Source organism: Euleptes europaea, chromosome 6 (genome assembly GCF_029931775.1).
Source record: "Euleptes europaea isolate rEulEur1 chromosome 6, rEulEur1.hap1, whole genome shotgun sequence".
NCBI lineage: Eukaryota > Metazoa > Chordata > Lepidosauria > Squamata > Sphaerodactylidae > Euleptes > Euleptes europaea.
In genome coordinates this window covers 71,941,814-71,962,799 of record NC_079317.1, presented here as the reverse complement: position 1 = coordinate 71,962,799, position 20,986 = coordinate 71,941,814, and the positions used below count along the sequence as shown (strand labels likewise).

Sequence of the window (20,986 nt, the reverse complement as noted above, 5' to 3'; positions counted from 1 at the left end):
TGCTGAGAGAAAATCAGCATGGCTTCTGCAAAGGGAAATCCTGCCTCACCACCTTTAGGAATTATTTGAGAAAGTGAACAAGCATGTAGATAACAGTGATCCAGCAGACATTATATACTTGGCCTTTCAGAAGACTTTTGACAAGGTACCTCACCAAAGACTCCTGAGTAAACTTAACAGTCATGGGATAAGAGGACAGGTTCACTTAATGTCACAGGTATTTTTAATATGTGTTCTAATGTGACCTGTCTGTCAGAGTTGTGTGGGAAGAGCACACCTAGTCACTTGGAAAAAGTGGAAATGCAGGCCAACCATATTCTAAAAACTTAAGGGCACTTACTTTTTCCTAAAATGGAGCAGCAATTTCTGCTGATTTCCTCTTCTCTACTGATTTCCCCCCTCCCATACCATTCCAGAGGGTAAATGACCCACAGGAACAACATGTGGGGCTTAGAGGGATCCTGTGGGACAAGGAATAGGTGGAAACTGCTGCCCCTTCTTTAGAAGGGAAGGATGTTTTCTGAACTGTGTGGTTGGGACAAGATCTGTAACAATTCTAAAAACAACTTGTGGTCTTCACAAGTTGTTTTTAGTATTGTTACAGATCTTGTCCCCTCAGAGCAGCTCACTCTTTTTTCACCTGCCCCTGATGGGCCTGGTGCTTGAGCTATGGCACTAAGGGGATGGATTTTGTGGGGAAACTCATTATCCAATTTAGGCTCCTCCCACCCACACTGGACCAGAACCGGGGTACTATCACCACCACGTAAGAAAGCCCAGTAAGGGGGAATTTTCTCAGTATAATACCAGAGACATGGTATAATACCAGAGACATGGCTACCTCAAGGGCTGCCAACCTCCAGGTATATCTCCTGCTATTACAAATTATCTCCAGCCGATAGAGATCAGTTCACCTGGAGAAAATGGCCGCTTTGGCAATTGGACTCTATGGTATTGAAGACCCTCCCTTCCCCAAACCCTGCCCTCCTCAGGAAAGTGTAAATGCACGAGAGGGACAAGGATGGAGTAATTCTTCCCAGTTTCTCTCTATCTTCTAGAGAGTGAGCTGTCCTCCCAGGACTGTCAATGTCTGTTCATGACTTCTGAGTCATGTATGGGCTACCCTGGGTTTATGCAACATCAACTTTGTGAGGGTTGGTTAGGCTGAGAGACTGTGATGGACCCATGGTCACCTGGCAAGCTTGCATGGTTAAGCAAGGGGTTCAAACCTGGTTGTCCCAGGTCCTTGTCCGACATTCTAACCACTATGCCATGCCAGCCCTCCTTAGTGCCTTACAGATGAAAGCCTGATATAGCTTAGTGGAGGCTTCATGGCCTGCTCTGGGCTTCCCAAGTCACCCATCACCCTACAACTGCCACCCTGCCCCTTTATTGCAGCTGGGGATCTGAATACCCATTTTAGCAAATAAACTTGTATTACTCCAGCATCAGAGTGGCCTCCATTATAACTAATATTTACACAGCATACCAAATGTCTATAGCACTCAGTTTTCTACTTTTGTACTCCACAATGATCAGTTCAAAAGTAATAACACCTTAGTTACATTTTCATGATCACTAACATGAAGTATCACACACACATCAGCATCCATAAGCCTTCATTAAGAAGATGCTGTAAAGGAAAATAAATCCACAATAAGGCAGTTGAAGGTGCAATCAATAGTTATACTAAATTATATTGATAGTTCTTACCCGTATTCAAATATCATGTTGAGGACAGACACAACTTTTATCAAAACACAAATCTGACACTAAATAATTTTTTTAATGGTCTTTATAGTGGAAGAGTACACACAGCTGTAATCGTGGATTGTGTCAGTCTTAAATAGCTTCTTCAGCAGTCTAACGGCTCCTTCAACAGTGGATCGGTACACAGCTTCTGTGCAGTTCTACATCATCATTTGGAACGAGAACTGGAAACTCTCCCTCGCTCCCAGGCTGTATAATGCGGCTTCTCAGAAGGATGTGAACTGAATACATTAACTTTTAAAATGTGTTTTCCTACAAGCACCCTTCATGATTTCCCACCCTAAAAACTGAATTTCCATGGCTGTTTCATGTGGGATACTTTTTAAAAATGAAAATACTAACTACTTCTTATTTAGAAGTGGCCCACTTTGCTAGATCTGCAGCTCATACGGGTTTTTGGGCTGCGCCTCTATCAACTTTTGACTACAATAATGTATAACTTGCATAGCACCCAACTGGGATATAACACTTCAGACAGTTTTTTGGCAGAGGAGGAGCTAAAAACATAACTGAGGTGCCGATCTGACTGTTGCTGCTGATGCATAAATAGGTTTTAACTAGATGGAAACCCCAGAACGATCTCAAAAATTGCCCAGTAGCTTCAAACACAACAGTCTTGATTGAAAACACAGAACAAATTTTCAGTTTAGCTGGCAGTACTTAATGATCTTGATTTTTATTGGCAGTTACAAACTGAATCCTTAAAATATTTGTGTATGGTTGAATGACCTTAGAAGTCAAGCACATGATCACACACACCAAAACAAGGCTCTGTGAATGAAAAGCAAGACTATAACCAACAGGATCCTGCTAATGAGTAGCATGATGAAAATGTGTTAGTAAAAATGATAAACTCACCACAGCACATTAAGTAGTAAGCATCCAGATATCTCAGGTAGAAAGTCCATTATTTCCTCAGCGGTTGAAGTAAAGCTGTCATTCCTTATCATGTAGGAATGGGAAAATGTTTAACTTTCTGTACTTTGAGCTATGCGAGCCAAACTATTACGCTATCTAATTGCTTTCGCTAGCTTTCTGAGGTGTGCACGTAAGCAACACTCGGCAACAACAGAGATGATCTCTGCCTCAAAACCTCCACTTGGTTTTGACAGTTGGCCAAACTCTTATTAATCCTTTTCAGTCACAGACACTTTTCCAGCTCCCTCCACCCCCACCCCCCCTCGCCCAACTAACACACTTGGATTCATCACTACTGAATTTGGCACAGGCAGAAATAATAATAATCAATTTTACTGATGATCTGGCAGTCTGTGAAGGAAGGGTCACTGGTTTTTCAAGATCAATTAAATTATTTTGGAGTTCTCATTTGGAAATCACACTAATATGTACAGGACACAGGAGGGGCGGGTGAAGGTTTCTGTCATCACGATGACAGATTTCTGGCATATATTAGAAACAGGGAACTTATTTACACTGAAAAGAGTGTCAAAACTACATTGTTTATAGTACAAGATAAGAACATCCACACAAGAAGAAGAAGAAGAGTTGGTTTTTATATGCCGACTTTCTCTACCACTTAAGGGAGAATCAAACCGGCTTACAATCGCCGTCCCTTTCCCTCCCCACAACAGACACCCTGTGAGGTAGGTGGGGCTGAGAGAACTCTAACAGAGCTGTGATTAGGCCAAGGTCACCCAGTTGGCTTCATGTGTAGGAGTGGGGAAAGGAAACCTACCCAGTTCACCAGATTAGCCTCTGCTGCTCATGGGGAGGAGTGGGGAATCAAACCCGGTTCTCCAGATTAGAGTCCACCACTCCAAGCTTCAATGAATGTTTAGATTAGGTAAAAACAATTAATTAAATAAATTTAATTAATGTATGTATATATATGAATGTATACATTATATATGAATGTATAAAATGGTTACATTTATGTTCACAAAGCATCAGCACTAGAAGATGTTCTTTAAACTAATTTTTACCTGGTAACATGGGAAGAAATGCCATCTGTAGGAGTGCATACTTTTCTCTTTCTTATACTGATCAGCATTATCACATTAAGCTAGCAACTTATCTAGATGAATTTCAACCAAAATAGTGGTTAGACACAAAAACAGCGGATGCACATTTTAATACTATGACAGATCTACGTAGAAGTAAGCCCCGTTTTAGGCAAAGGGGCCTACTCCCAGGAAAGTGTCCTTAGGATAGCAGCCTCAGAACGTTTCTGGTCTCCGGGATGTCCCCCTTACAAGAGATTGCACTTAGAATTTAATTCTGGTCTACAGAATGGTATTCAGGTTCATCACTTGTCTGGACCACACAAACACAACAGTGGGAGGTACTCCCTTTGGATCCCATCTCACTGCTCCAGAAGCCTTCAAAACACAGGACTGGTCACCTATCACAACAGTGTTCATAGCAGCTAAAGCCATGCACAGGTTGGCCTTCTTCACTGTGTAATAGAATAGGTTTTTATCCTTTAAAGCTTTATTGGAAATAATTTGTTCTCTTGTTTTCCTCCCAGACTTCTACTGCCATCTGCAGGATTATTCTGAAGGCAGGGTTTTGTAAGGAAAAGAACTTTGAACAAAACAGTGTTCCTCTGCTGCAGTGCATTACAGGCTAATTGAGAGAGATTTACAACAAAGCAAAAGATTGTTTTGGTCAAGATAATTCAAGCATCCAGGATCTAGAAAACTAAATAACAGAATTATGAAAGTTAAAAGGCTTGAAGTCAATTAGAGAGTAAGGACAGTGGGAACTTGAAAAAGAGAGCTCACCAATAAGCAGAAAAAAGTTTCTAATGGGTTTTGGTTTGAAGGCTGAACTTGCTGGTCTGTATAAACAAGGGGCACACTAACAAGCCCATTCCTGACCTCCAAGGACGAAAGTCCTGGAGCTGTGCTGGCGTTCAGGCCCCCTGCACCAGTGTCGGCATTACTTGAGCCACCCAGGATGGGCCGAACGCCAGCGGGGGGACCCAGACAGGGGCTCCTGCCGCTGCTGTGGCACAAAGGCCCAGGCTGCAAAGGCCCGTGCCAGAGTCCCAGGGGGGCGTTCCTGGGGCGTGCCAGTGGGTCCCCTTTCGGCCCAGTATGCCCTGTCCCCTTTCGGCCCAGTATGCCAGTGGGAAGAACAGCATTGCTGCGCCTGGCTGTCCTCTAAGGGGCAAAATGCCCCATTTAAAATTTTAAAAGCCGGCAAAAGGAAATGGGTTTGGAGGCACTATGGCGCTGCCTCGGCCACACCATCCCCAGCTTGCTCCTTTGCTAAATGTTAATGTTGATAGTATGCTTGAAAGGGTAGTTCTGTTCCTGCAACTCTAAGTATGAAAGAAATATCTGGTTTTCACAGCAGTGAACCTCTGATCACTGAATTTGGATTAAGACAACTGCTTGTTTACTTAAATGACAATATCTAAGGAGAAATATCTAGAGAGGTGCATAAGACAAGGAGGCTCTGTGAAACATATGCCTTCAGGGACAAAGCACGCACCAATGAATGGACGGCTCCCGCATAGATAATGCCTTTGCTGTTTGTTTAGATTGCACAGAAGTCTTGAGTAATTAAGAAGAGCTCAGCAATGACCTAGTCCAGAGGCAGATGTTTCTTCTGCTGCAGCTCATTCACAGGCTCTCTTGTAAAGAAAACCGAAAAGTACACCAGACAGGAGATAAATTGATATTAGCAATGGCTTAAGTGACAGTGACAATTCAGATGAGAGTTACAAGGTTTTAATTATACAGAGGCGAGCAGGTGACAGCAGAAATCACAAGCTTGAGTGCCTCATCATTTCCCCTCTAATCCCACAATGTAATTAATGTTGTGTTCCGTAGAAAGAAAGAAAGAAAGAAAGAAAGAAAGAAAGAAAGAAAGAAAGAAAGAAAGAAAGAAAGAAAGAAAGAAAGAAAGAAAGAAAGAAAGACCAATCAACGGGTGAAGGAATGCCACAATTCACATTAAAATGCAATGTCTGAACTTCTGATTGTAATCATAAAGAAGGGCTATGTTTGTGTAAGAAATTTATGCATTGAATTTCTGTTTGTCTGACTACAGACGTGTGCATTAAGCTTTATATAAGGAGTTCAGAAATAATGTACAGAGCACATTGGGTATCTGTGAGGCTTTTTTTCTAGAGAGATTTCAATTGCTGAAAAATGTTGGAGATCTGGTATTCCTTTCTTATCTGTTTTATGAAATTAGTTACTGAAAGCTTTTCTGGAAGAATATTATTATTAAATTATTATTAAGTGTAATAATTTGGCCTTGGGGTTCAGTATATCTTACATGCAGTTTTATTATATTTGCCCTTCTGTTTGGGAATGGTCTACCCCAACAGGATAGGCTGCCTACAAACTGTCTTATGGCTATAAGGTTTCTCTTGCTCCACTGGGAAGTGTGCCATTCTCCAGTCATACATGATTAGTCATAGCACTTGGGTGGCACACAGAAGAACAGTGTATTAAAAACTGTGGGAGGATAAAAAGATTTGATCAAATAGCTCCCTTTTTAATGTTTTACACTGTAATAATGAATTCTTCCTCATTGGCTCCTTCATTAGCTGTCTCTGTATTAAATATGAACAATATAATTAAAACTGATATCAACAAAAAGCCATTCATATTCATTGCAGTCATCAACTCAGGCAAGAGCTGTAATTTATTTTATGGGGTTTTAAAAATCAATAAACAGTTTATAGCAATGAATTTAATCAAAGTTTTTAAACATACCGCTTTAAAAAATTAAGCAGAAAGAGTCCAAAATTTAGCTGAGCAAGAAAAAAGGAAGAGACCACAGAGTAGCAGATTTCCTTGATCTGATATACAGTAGACTAAATATACAGTGGCTGAATAGATGAATCAAACTTTTTCTTTTCTTTTTAGGGTGTTCACTATTGCAATCACCACATTCTAAAGAAGAATTCCATGTTTTATTTTATGTTAAAACAAAGAATGATGATACATTGATTGTAAAGGGATGGAATGTTGTTTATATTTCTTCATATTACAATTTTAAGAAAACTTTTAATAAAAAGTAATAAGAAAAAGAGAAGAATTTATCCTACAAGGGTTTTCGAACCACCGTTGAAAAGGAAGAAGCAAAGACACATTTTTATTGCTAAGAATTGGGGTATGTTATTTAAAATATTTTCAAAGGACCTCACACATTTCATTAACATTTTGCTAATAACTGGCTTCCACCATAGCTCTATTCTTATTTTGAGCTCCAGTTTCTTACAAGACAGGCTAGACAAGATGCTGGCAGATCTCTGAAAGGACTAAATAGCAGCCATGGTTAGCCCTAGAAAAGAGGGAACCAAATGAGTTCTGCTTTCCATCATGAACGGGACTCTCCTGTTCAAGCAGTCCTCGCATGCAACTAACAGGCTTGGCCAACCTTTGGCGAATGAGAAATGTGAACGAGTTTAGCTTTTGATGCATAAATGTTTCCAACAAAGCTTTATTTAATTATTCCAACAAAGTCTGCCGAGAACTGGCCAAGCAAGAGGCAAGGTCCACAATAAAAACCCGGCCGGGGGACCTGAGCTGGGCAGAGCTGGGGAGCCTGGGCCCTGATCGGCCCATTTGAATGAAGTGGGCGGAGCCAGCGCCTTGTGCAGGTCGGCCGCACAGCCCGCCTACGCCATTTCCCCCACCCACAAAGGCGAGCGGGGAGAAGCCGGCAGCCCAGGGCCCGATGCCAGCCCAAAGAGCACCCGCAGCAGCAGCAGAGGCCAGGAGGAGCAAGGCGCACAGGCAGCAGCCCCGTCCCAGCCTCCCAGCACACCCGCGGCAGCAGCATGGCCAGGAGGAGCGAGCGGTCTCGTCCCGACTTCCCGGCCCACCCACGCAGCCATGGCGCGGCCAGGAGAAGCAAGGTGTGCTGGCAGCGGCCTTTCCCCCTGACTTTCCCACCCACGCACACAGGCCCAGCCAAGGAAGACACCGGACCTCCATCTCCCGGCGCGGTGCTGCAAAAGCGGCTCCCAGTGAGTGGGGGCGGGAGGAGCCATGCTTCCAACAAAGCTTTATTTCATTTAAAGAATCCTTGCCTGGGACTCCACTGCTGGATCAGGAGCCCTTGCGCCCACAGCCTAGGGTCTGATCATCTCTGGGATAAGGAGCCAAAGGACCTCAGATACAGTTTCGTGCCTAACAGTATCTTATCTAGTTTGGCCTTACTTTTTATTCTTGACTGAAGCACTTCTCACACGACATGATTTTTTAAAAAAAAATATCTTCCTAACTCCTTAGTGTCTGTAAAAATACAAAAACCTGGAGGCTTACGGCTTGCTACCATAAATGGTTATATTTGTAACTATTACCCTTTATCAGCATTCCTGGGTTTATAATGGCAGCGTAAAATTACCAACAACTCAACATTACATAAAGATAACAAATGGAACTCACACATGCAAAGAAACCAAAAAGTAGAAATCCACAGACTGGCATTCCAGGATAACTATATTGGCTAAGAAACCCTCACTGACCCTGTCAGGATGTGCATTAAATATGAAATGTCTTGAAAAATTTTTGATATCAATTTTGAAACATTAAATTATATGAAATCAATAACTTGCATCCTATTTTTCCACTAAGCAAAGTATGAAGCCTTCCTCCAGGCTAAGTAGCCTTCCGCGACAGAAGCCAAAGTTTATAAGAAAAATTACTTAGGGTGTGTAAACAGCTGAAATCTTTTGGTGCCATGGTGGCTGCTACCTCCAAACCAGGCCCAGTGGTGCTCTAGTGGTGCTGGAAGGCTTGGCAATATTGTTGTGGTTGCCTAGCAACCCCCCAAATAGCCACTAAGAGTTCCATCGGAATTCTTCTTTTAAAGGTACAGGCGTGGTTTCTGTTATTCTGGGTTTTTTTAATCCCCTGATTAATATTTTTTAAAGAATTCAGATTTTTCTGCAGTTCTGGGACTTCCTTCAGGTTAGTTGAGCAATCCCTCCAGTCTGCCCCAGCACCTTTTTGCAGCTCTACCAGATCCTGTATGGCGTGGCTCAGAAATAGATATATTAAGGATGCATACACATGGTGAGGATTCCCCATTTGACTGTCATCACTACCATGAATGCAGAAACATTAACACTGGGAACACAGTACCCACTTTGGAGTTTTGTACACACTTTCTTCAGTCAACTGCCACTTTACCTGTACTTCCAACACACACACACAAACAAGCACACTCACACAGAGAGCGCCATCAGAGGGCTTTTCCCGACCTTTTTTGTTTGTTTGTTTGTTTGTTTGTTTGTAAAATCAAAATTAAGGCAAGGATAAAGATTACAGAGGTTTTTGCTGGAAATGTAAAGAGATTGAAGACACATTTTGCCACACGTGGTGGTGGACTTGTAACAGAGTTAGGAAGTACTGGAAAGAAGTACATGGAGAGATACAAAAAATGTTTAAAGTGATATTTTCCATGAACTCAAAGAACATGCTACTGGGGATTATACCAACAACTATACCTAAAATATCAGCAGAACTATTTAAGTATATGGTTACAGCCGCGAGGTTTGTACTAGCAATGAAATGAAAACCAGAAGACTGTCCAAGTTTGGAGGGATGGAATAGCAAAACTGCCAAATATGCAGCAATGGCAAAAGTGATAAGCTGCTTTAACAACAATAGGCCAAGAAAAGAATATGAAGTTAAATGGAAATTATATTATTCATATTGCTCCAAAGAACTGAGTTAAAGTTAGGCTGTTATTTCAAATGTGAAATATTTTTTTAGAGAAACAAACTTTTCAATATAATATAGTATGATTTATTTTATTAACATATTTTAAATAATTATAGAGACTATAGAAGGCACTGTTTTGCCGGGATGAATAGCAATAATTCAGGGATTCATAGAAATAATTGAGTTAGGCCATATATCTCATTCACTGATTATTTCTTATATGATTTATCAGACAATCAGTGAAGATATTTTCAAATGTGCTATGACTAAATGTGTTATCTCTTCTTTTATGCTATGTTAATATTATGCTAAATAAGCTTAAAGCATTAAGGTTTAATTATGGCTTTGGTATGAATTTATTAAGTATTCTCATGAGTAGCTGTAATCCCAGCCTTATCTATGTTATCCTTTTTTTGGTCTGATTTATTGCAACTTTTTTTCTTTTTTTCTGTATTAATATGTAAAATAAATAAATGTAACTTTTAAAAAAAGGCTAAGGCAAGGAAAATGTTGCAAATATGGGCAGGACCTTTAAAAATGCTCACTTTCCCATCAACATAGTGTGTAAATATGTTGACTGGGATCTTTCCATAAAATATATATCAAACTAGGTTTGGGAAAGACCAAAACAAAGTGGAGAAAACTGAGAATATGGATGATTTTGTGTCGCTGTGCCAAAGAACCTACTCCAGTTTGGATGGCAAATACCTTTATGTGGAATCAACCTATGACTTCAAATAAAATGCTGTGTATTTAAGAAGAAAGCTAAAAGTGTCCAATGAATACTGTAGTAACTGAAGGAGTCTCTCACTAGAGGGCAGCAGCATTTCAGATAGGTCTGTTTCTCATTTTCACCTATGCTTGGCAACTGCTTATCAGTTCATCTCCACATGTATCATGTAGGTGTAGACTGCAGCAGTCTCTATCCAAACACCTATGACATTCTTTTTTCTTATTTTGATTGTTGCTAGGTACCTTATATATAGTTCATAATTTTCCATTTACTTGCTTTTAATGTGAGGAAGGGAAATAATAAAAGAACAAAGGAAAGGTTTGTTATTGTCAGACTTTCGTATCAGTGCCTTAACCCTATCTGCTTGGGAAATGTATTATTGCAATACTGTTAGGTAAATTAACCTCACATATAGTTTTTTTAAATAAAAAAAACTTAGCAGGAGATGTCTAGGTGCCACCTGGAGGTTGGCAACCCTTTGCAGAGCCCACGGTCAGTTCCTCACCTGCTTGCCAATATGTTAGCAAGGCCCAAAACCTGTGTCAAAGAGCAAGGGAGAAGACAAAGAAATCTCTGACCAGCAATGCTCACAGGTTGCTACCAGCAGGCAAAATGGCAGGACAATTTATATATTTATGATCAGCATAGGTCACAATTTTCAGTTTACTTGCTTTTAATGTGAGGAAGAGAGAAAGAAAGAAAGAAAGAAAGAAAGAAAGAAAGAAAGAAAGAAAGAAAGAAAGAAAGAGAGAGAGAGAGAGAGAGAGAGAGAGAGAGAGAGAGAGAGAGAGAGAGAGAGAGAGAGAGAGAGAGAGAGAGAGAGAAAGAAAGAAAGAAAGAAAGAAAGAAAGAAAGAAAGAAAGAAAGAAAGAAAGAAAGAAAGAAAGAAAGAAAGAAAGAAAGAAAGAAAGAAAGAAAGAAAGGTTTGTTATTGTTAGTCTGTCATATCAGTGCCTCACGCTATCTGCATGGGAAATTTATTATTACAGTACTGTTAGGTAAATTAACCAGACAGCTAGTGCCTGCCAAAGTCACTCATTAAATTTCAGTAGGGATCATTATCTAATATCACAATTGTCTGTACATTAACCTGAGACTAGCACTGAATTCTGTAGGGCTTACTTTTAAAAGAACTTGCAATGGGCTCCATGTCTCAAAATCTAACACTCTTGTCCACCAGATCCTAGCTGTATTAAGGTGCTGCTGTTGATTTGAAGTATATTCAAGAACACAAAATGAATATTAAGAATCATGAAAGTATGAGCATAAGAACATAAAACAAATAAGAAGAGCCCTGCTGAATCAGATGGATGTTGCTGCAGACCAATCAAAAGTATGCTGCCTCTGAATATGTTGGTTTACTTTCGTCACCATGGCTAGTAGCAACTGATGGACCTATCATTCATGAATCTGTCCAGTTCCCTCATAAAGCCATACACATTCGAGCCTATCATTATGTCAACTGGCAGTGAATTCCAGTGAATTTCCTTATGCCTGTCTTGGAAATATTGCCCACCATCTTCACCGGATGCACCTGAGTTCTCGTTAGGGCTGTCGATCCGGTTCGTCCCGAACCGAAAAACAACCGCATTTCCCCTGATTTGGCGGTTTTTAGTTCGGATGGAACCGAACTCAAAAAAGGCGGGAAAACAGGGAGCCGAATTCAGTGAGTTCGGGGTGTTCAGTGAATAAATTCGGCAAATTCGGGGTTCGGCGCAGCAGCATAACCGTCAGTTAGTAAGCAGCATTCTCCCGTGGCCAATCGGTGGCCAAGCTGGGTCTTCTTCTGGCCAATCAGTCGCAATTGAGTGCATGAGCCCAGCTGCTGCGCGGCCCAGGGAGAGAAAGAGAGAGTATCTGTTTGTGTGTGAGAGAGATCCCCCTTGGGGGGGGTGTACATGTGCACATTAGAGCCATTCCGTGGCTGCAGGGGGTGCATTTTGGGGGGTAGAGCCCCCAAACTTTCAGCATAGCTTCAGAGGACCCTTCTTGCAAGAACACCCAAGTTTTGTAAAGATTGGATCGGGGAGGTGAAATATGGGCCTCGGAAGGGGTCCCCCCCTTAATATGCATTTTTATTCAATTTACAGCACACATTCACACCATTCCGTGGCTGCAGGGGGGGTATTTTTGAGGGTAGAGCCCCCAAACTTTCAGCATAGCTTCAGAGGACCCTTCTTGAAAGAACCCCCAAGTTTTGTGAAGATTGGGTCGGGGGGGCTGAGATATGGGCCCCAAAAGGGGTTCCCCCTCCTTAATGTGCATCTCTGACAATGGGGGTTTGCAATTAGCAGAGCTTGCCGCCCACGCAAAGCTCCCACCAAAGCTCCCACCCCGACAAACAGCTGAGCTGTGGGGAGCAAGGGCGGGGCAGGTGTGAAGAAGATGGAACAGAAGACATCCACAGTAAGACCCATTTTGTGGCTTTTCTCTATAATTTTTCTCCTGTGTGTGAGTGTGTGGGGGAAGCAGAGTCTGTGTGTGAGTGGGGAGGGAGCAGTTTCTGTGGGGGGGGGGAGGAAGCCAAAGGGGGCTTTCGCCCATTCTGCCTGGGGTGTGTGTGCCCCCTTGAGTCTCTCTCTCCCTGGTTTGAGGGGGGGCTTCAGTTGTGTGTCCTCAGGTTTTCCCTCATTCATAAGATCGGTTAGGTCTATTTTGATGCTTGCTCAAAACTGGTTTTCAAATGGTGACTTAAAGAATGCATTTGCCTGGTCCCGACTCGAGTCCGATGCAAAAGGGGAAATTCCACCCCCTCCTGCTCCTTTAGCGTTCCTCTGTCCCTTTCCATGGTTTGCAAACTCCCAGGCGTCACCTGTTGCTTTGCATGGTTGCAAACCTGTTGCTTTCCATGGTTTGCAAACTTCTTCGCACCTGCCCCGCCCTGCTCCCCGCAGATCAGCTGTTTGTCGGGGCTGGGAGCTTTGGACGTGGGCGGCAAGCTCTGCTAATTGCAAACCCCCATTGTCAGAGATGCACATTAAGGAGGGGAGACCCCTTTCGGGGCCCATATCTCAGCCCCCCCCCCGACCCAATCTTTACAAAACTTGGGGGTTCTTGCAAGAACGGTCCCCTCAAAGCTACGCTGAAAGTTTCAGACCTCTACCCCCAAAATGCCCCCCCCCCAGAGCCACGGAAAGGCACGATTGTGTTTTTAATGGCTTGATTCGGCCAAATTTTTCCCCGAACTCGGGATCTCATGCCGAATTGCACGGACCCGAAGTGGGGGAGTTCGGATTTCGGCATTTCCTGAATAAAAACAGGCCGAATTTTGCCAAATCAAAATTTTACCGAATTTTTTTTTCAACAGCCCTAGTTCTCGTATTATGAGAGGGAGAAAAAGTGCTCTCTATCCACTTATATCCAACCCATGCATAATTTCATAAACCTCTACCATGTCCCCTCCAAGTAACTTTTTTTCTCGACTGAAAAGTCCCAAATTTTTTAGACTTTACTCATAGGAAAGGTGTTCCAAATCCGTAACTGTTTTGGTTTCCCTCTTTGGTACTTTTTCTAGCTCTGCAGTATTCTTTTAAAGATATCACAACTAGAACTGCACAAAGTATTCTAAGTCAAGCCACACCAAGGGCAGTACAACATTGGCTGTTTTAACTTCACCCCCTTCCTAATAATCCCCATCATGGAGGAGCTTTTTTGACCACTGAACAATCCACAACTATCCCAAGATCTCTTTCAGTCTCAGTCCGGCCATTTCAGACCCCATCAAGGCATATTCATAGTTAGAATTTTTCATTCCAGTGTGCATCACCTTACACTTACCCAACACTGAACTTCACTCATCCGGTCTAGAGAGATCATCCTTGTAGCTCTTCACAGTATGCTTTGCTTTTTACCATCCCAAATGAATTGTTATCATCTGCAAACTTGGCCACTACTATGTTCAGCCCCAATTCTAAATCATTTATGAATTAAATAGTACTGGTTCCAATACCAATTCTTGTGGGACCCCACTATTAATTTTCCTTCTCTGTGAGAACAGTCCATTAATTCCTGTTCTCTGCTTCCTATCATTTAATGAATTCTTAATCCATAAGAGAACTCGTCCATTTTTCCTGTGTCTGCTAAGTTTACTGAGGAGTTTGCAGTGAGGTACCTTCTCAAAAGCCTTTTGGAAGTCCAAATATATCATCTATGTCAGATCACCCTTATCCATATGCTTGTTAAAGCAGTCAAAGAACGCCAAAAGGTTGGTGGAGCAGAACGTCCGCTTACAGAAGCCATACTGTTTTCCCCTCAGTAAGCTTTGTTCCTTGAAGTGCCTAATAAATATCTCTAAAACAGTTTCTGTTAATGTACCTGGAACAGATGTTAGGCTAACTGGTCTATAATTTCCTGGATTCCCTTTAGACCCTGTTTTAAAAATTGGTATAACATTTGCTACTATCCAGTCTTCTGGCATAAAGGCAAAGTTTAGCAACAAGTTACATATACCGGTTAGTAGATCAACAACTCATGAAGAACCATGAAGTGAAAAGGCAAAGAAAAGCTGGACCAGACAACATTCAAGTAAATTAAGTTTTTATGAATGATTCAGTATTGTTCAGAACAAATACATCGCTCCATAACCTTTTCATGCACTTGTATCATGAATTCTAAAACACTCATTCGCATTTTGAGTATCCTATCAAAATGAGTTGTTTTTAGTAAATATAATTCTACAGCGTATCTCTTAGGAAAACCCCATGCATTTGGCATTCATTATGAGGTGCCTTACTTCTTTGTGACTTTCATAAAGCTATAGTATGCCACCAGCCATCCACCCTGTACCCAATGATCCTTGAAATTAAATTTAAATCATGTATGTTTGGTCTCTTTCACCCTTGCTATAGAAGGTGGGGAGAGGAGAGAGTGGGAGGCAACAGGCTTATATATCATGTGAAAATGCTAAAGTTGTTCCTACTGCTTATTCTTCTTCTAATTATTTATTTTCAGCTCCCCCTTCCCTAGGACTGATACTGCCCTTCAAACAACAAAGCAAACAACAGAGCAATAGCGTGCATTGAAATTATTTGCAGGTATGTATATTTTGATGAGAGAAAAACAAGGGGGTTTGCTACAGTTATGCTGAACCAGGATTATACAGGTCATGACTACAGCCAGCTGTTTTCAAGTGGCAAATGCCATACATGCATAACATTCCAGGGTTTCATTTATCTTTTTCTGTAAAAGATGGTACCAAGCAGGGTTCAGAGACTCTGCAGCAGGCCTAGGGAGAAGTCCATGGCAAGCTTCTGAAAGTCACCTATACAGATGATTCAAAAGTGAGGGATGGCCCTCTTCCCTCCTTTCTTTTCAGCTATCACCATAAGGACAGATTCTACCTAATACCAGCAACATCGCTGGCATGTACACACCAATAATGGTTTGTATGATCTGATGCTATTGATTATGAGAGGAAAATTGACTATTAGCATTACATTCTCGATGGGTAGCCATGTTAGTCTATCTGTAGCAATAGAAAAGAGCAAGGGTCCAGTAGCACCTTAAAGACTAACAAAATTTCTGGCAGGGCATGAGCCTGGTTATTCAAGACACTCTTTTCCTGATATCCCAGCATTTGCGCAGCTCCAACTGTTCTTTTCCTCCACATGCAAGGAACATTAAAATGTACATGTCAAACATCCACTTGTTCTGTCCAAGTTCACTTCACAATTTTATGTGTAGCATATTCTGTGTCCTCTACTTGCTTATGGAAATCTATGGAAACTCTCCATGCAGGATACAAGCTAGACCAGAAGCCCATCTGAACTCTGCAGGATACAGGAACACATGCAAAAGTTTATGCAAACCATAAAGTAATCTCCCTGTGATTTCTGTGACGGTTCATTCGACTAGAAATGTTTTATAGGAGGGTTCTATGGGCCTGATCCCACCAAAGTTAAGAACATTTAAGTTGTTTTTATTTCAGTGGGAGATTTAAGCAAATGCTTAAAAAACGCTTGACTGTCTAGGTCATGCTCTGCATTTGCAACGCTTAAAACAAAATCAGCTTCTGAGAACTGCATTGAGTCAGAACAATGTTTCAGTTTACTTACCTTTCTCGCTGCTATTTGATGGAAGGGACGGTGAGCTTGCGGGTTTGGATTTGTCATAGTTGTTAAAGCTCTGGCTGCGCCGGTTGTTGGCACTAACTGAACCACGAGTTTTTGCCTCGCTGCCTGCAGCTGAAACCCTCGTGGTCGGACCCGGAAGTCTGTTTTGAGGTAAAAACAAATTAGCAAATCCGTTGCTCCCCAAAAGCCCTTAGAGTGGATCAGAATGAATTTAAGTTCATGCCAAAGCAGGTGAAGAGGGCTCAGCAAGACCTAAATATTTCAGAAATGAATGTCAGCTCAAAACATTTCATGAAGAACAACTGGTCCAGTCTTGAGTTCCAAGTATGCTCTGATCATCACATGGATACTCCTGTACAAGGGCTTCCTAATTCGCTTAAACAGAGGAACAGCCCAATTCAAGCAAATGATCCGTATCATGCAGCCTCATGCTCTATGGTGAACGTTAGCCTTTTCAGGCTCTTCAGCATTGGATATTTCACATCTTCGGGACTTATTTAATCGAGGCATATATTAACAAATTACCGAACAAGGAATCTGGAAGGATGTAACATAAGAAATATTTTAATCTGGTCACTAGGCTACCTGCAAATACAATTTTGAAATAATTAGCTTTGAGGCTTTTCTGTTCAAGGGACCCTAATGGATTCCAGCACTCAAGCACAATTCCAAGAGATGTCATTCTTGAAAAGATAAGGTCCTAGGGTTGGGGTTGCCAGATCTGAAGGTAGATACTGAACCTGTTTCATTAAGAAATCTCACCCAGCAAGATACCAATCAGAAATGGCATCACAAAATTGAGTGTTTCTCTAATTCTTGCCTACCAACTGTAGCAAACATTTTTTTTTTACAACAGGTAGGAGAAATATAGTTTCTTAATGGAGCCCCACAAAAGAAAGAAGAGACAACATTTGGGTCTACAAATGTCTGCTGTAATACAGCTCACAGTTGCAAATAAAATCCCATTAGTTTGAGTGATTTAATGTGCTGGATTACAGCCTATGGCTATAAATCCACAGGTCACATTCTCACAACACTCACTGACCATTATAGGCATGAAACACATGCATGTGCTCTGAACCCGTGAAGACTAAGAGCAGAGGCAATGCCCATTGCCGGTTTTTGGCTGTTACTTATACTTCATTCCACAAGCCCATCCTCTGGAATCATCATGCAGGGCATTAATTGCCACTTGTAATCACTTTAGTCAACAGCATATTTATAAATCAAAAGACCCAGACTGCGATGGAACCAGCAATGGGAAGAGCTGTCCTACACCAAATGTATCAGGGAATTTGCAACAGAATTCTAAGGTTTAAAAATCCGGGTAGCTCACACACAGTCTACCTAGAATGTCTTCTGCCTCAGCCCATCGTACAATTTTTGTTCATCCTTCAGCGGCTTGTAGCAAAATCCCCAAGGGCTGGTGGTACTAAGTGTAAAACAATGCTGATATGATTTATGCCTGTGTTTTCAGGAATGAGACTATTACTGTATAATATTTGCTTCTTTAACAGTTCAGTGGAGACAATCGGTTAAAACAGTAGTATTTATTCTTGTATAGTGTCCTGTTGGCAAAATTCCCATCTGGTTAGTAACGTTACAAACCTTTTTTTCACTCCAAAGGCACCTTTAGAGCTGTGAAGAAGAAAGAGTTAGCGATGCTTTCTTTCCAACAGATTAAACAAGGGGAAGAAGGGAAGATGAGGAAAAGCATGGAAGCATGCACATGCTTTCAATGCGAAATTCAACATACTTATCTCCCAATTAACTAAAACTGCTTTGTCTCTAAAACAAAATAAAATGAGGCCTGTCTCTCCAAAGAGGAATCTTTTACTTGTCTAATTTAAAAAGAAGTAATAACAAAGAGAGACATTTCTATAACCTTGCATATAATAGTCATCACAAGTGCACACACACACACACACACACATGGTGTTGGATTCAAATATGCCCTTCTACTCACAGAAGGAGCCCATGAAAATAAAAGCACCTTTTATGAACTGAAGGAGTCCTTCCATGAGAAAAAAAGGCACCTTTGAAACACAAACTCATGACCTGGATCCAGTTTATAGCTCTGGATAGAGAAATAGCCTAAATAAAGGCCTACCAGGAAAGGGTTAGGAAGAATCAAGGAGGAAAGGTAAGGAAAGATCCTTTCATGCTTTTTATAAGAGACCTGATATAGACATGGCACGAATCTTCATGCAAAGCACATGCTGGTTGAAAGGTAAAGAGAAACACCTGCAACAGCTAAGGTGTGGATAGACTGCATATAACTGCCTTATCGAGTCAACGTACATTTCTGCTAGCCTTCCTCTCCCTACACACCCTTCCTTTCTGGGCTTCTGGACTACTTGCAAATTTCTTTCCTATTTTTATTTCTGGTAAGAAGGATGAAAAGAGGCCCTGTAATTTGTCCTCTCTAACCCAGGCATATAAACTTGCTAGCAGATGCATAAATAAATTGCATAGGAATTACAAAATTCTGGCATTTCATTCCAGGAAAAAGAAAAGAGGTACTGGGTGACCACAATGCTATTGTTCAGCATTCTTGTCAACTGAAATTTGCTCCCTAAGTACAAAATGATCACTTTTTATTTCAAAAGAGGGAACTTCACTAAAATGAGATGACTATGCTGATTGAGGCCCAGATAGAATGCATACCTCAAATTAGGAAAGGTACCAACAAGTCTAAAAGGATGCCTGCATGGTTAACAGCTCAAGTCAAGGAAGCTTTGAAAGATAAAAGGTTTCTTTTAAATAGTGGAATGTTCCCCTGAACAAGGTGAACATAAAGGAGCATATGTTCTAGCAAACACATGTTAGTTGGCAATAAGGTGAACAAAAAGAGAATTTGAGCAGTAGCCAGAGCCACCTTTTTGGGGAAGGGTGCTGAGTCAAATTGAAGTGACAAGAGGTGAAGTTCTAGGACTACTAGGCAAACTGAAAACCAATATATCTGCCGGTCCAGATGGCATATACCTGAAGGCTCTTAAAAACTCAAATATGAAATTGTTACTCTATTAACAAGTATACGCAACTTGTCGCTAAAATCAGCATCTGTGCCAGATGACTGGAAAAGAGCAAATGCCATCCCAACTTTTAAAAAGGGGTCCAAGGGAGATCCAGGAAATTACAGGCTAGTTAGCTTAAAATCTGTTCCAGGTAAATTAGGGGAAACTGTTATTGAAAAGAGGATTATTAAGCACATTGAGGAACAAAGTCTGTCGAGGGGAAATCAACATGGCATCTACAAAGGGATGTTCTGCCTCACCAACCTCTTGGAGTTCTCTGAGCAGGTTAACAAGCATGTAGATAAGGTTGGCATCATATACTGCAGACATCATATATTTGGACTTCCAAACGGCTTTTGATAAGTTACCTCACTGAAGACTTAAATTTAGCAATCATGGGAGAAAAGGACTGGTCATCTCATGGATTAAAAGTTGGTAAAATGGCAGGATGCAGTCTGTAGGAATCAATGGACAGTTCTCACAATGAAGGGAAGTGAGCCATTGAGGGCCCACAAGGAATAGTATTGGAACCATTGCTATTTAATTTGTTCATAAGTTATTTGGAATTAGGTTGAGCAGTGCGGTAGCCAAGTTTGCAATGATACCAAATTTTTCAGAAAGGCCAGTTCCATGCTAGGAATTATTAGAAAACTGACTGAAAATAAAACAGCCATAACAATTAAACTGTAATGCCGTTGTTTAAAGGTATGGTGTGATCTCCTTTGGAATACTGGGTGCAGGTGTGACTGCCATATCTCAAAAAGGATAGAATTGGAAAAAAGAACAAAGAAGAGCAACGAAAATGCAGCACCTTTCCTATGAGGAAAGGCTGGAGAGTCTGGGACTTTTTAGTCCAGAAAAAAGACAACCAAGGGGAGACATGATAGAGATGAATAAAAATATGCAAGGGGTGGAGAAAGTGGGTAGAAGGAGCTTTTTCTCCCTCTTCCTTAATGACTAGAACTTGAGGTCACCCAGTGAAATTGTTGGGAAATAGTTTCAGAACAGACCAAAGAAACTGTGAAATTCACTGCTAGGGGAGATAGCAGTGGCCATGAGAATAGCCACATTTTAAAGGGGATTTGACAGATTCACGGTCCCTTGATGACTACTAGCCATGGTGACTGAAGAAAGCCCTATTTCTAGAGGCAGCAAACCTCTAAATACCAGTGGGTGCAGGCAGCAGCAGGGGAGGGCCACTATGCCCAGTTGGCCACTGTGTGAAACAGGGTGCTGGACTAGATGGACCACTGTCGGATCCAGCAGACTCTTTTTAAGATCTTAACCAAAGGAAGCCTTATAATTCTTACGTGTCTTTTTTGTTCTTCATTTTGACCATGTTTTGAATATTCTTAGCTACCTGGTTGTTCTTGTGAAGGTACTGAAGGCAAAAACAAGAGTTGCAGGTCATCTCTAAAAGTATGATCTGGATTTGAGGGCAAGAAAGAGAAAGCAACTTTCCAAAGAAAGTGAACCATCTGCTAAGGAGTCCTACTGTGTAAACCCCAACAAAAATGAATGCAAGCCACACAAGCTCCTGCACGACTTTCCTTCCTTTCCACAAGGTTTTTGAAGGAGTCTGCCCAAACCAATCAGCAGTTCAGGATCTATCAGCCTCGTACAATTCTCAATAACAAGACCCTGCATTCTTTTATCCTGTATTTTTTTTATTGTATAAGTGGCCCTTGGAGAAAGGGCCCTCACATTCCACTGATTCCCTCTTTCCCAAGGCTGCATGTC

At 41.4% G+C, this 20,986-nt stretch overlaps 1 protein-coding gene across 2 annotated transcripts in view; it reads right to left on the bottom strand.

Annotated features, from left to right (window-relative positions):
* NAV2 (neuron navigator 2) overlaps positions 1 to 20,986 on the bottom strand; it is a 310,894-nt gene that overhangs the window by 160,106 nt on the left and 129,802 nt on the right. For both annotated transcript variants that reach the window (XM_056852251.1, XM_056852253.1), the window contains one exon: positions 16,212 to 16,369. In XM_056852251.1, coding sequence (XP_056708229.1) covers positions 16,212 to 16,369 — 158 coding nt within the window. The remainder of the gene's footprint in view (positions 1 to 16,211; positions 16,370 to 20,986) is intronic.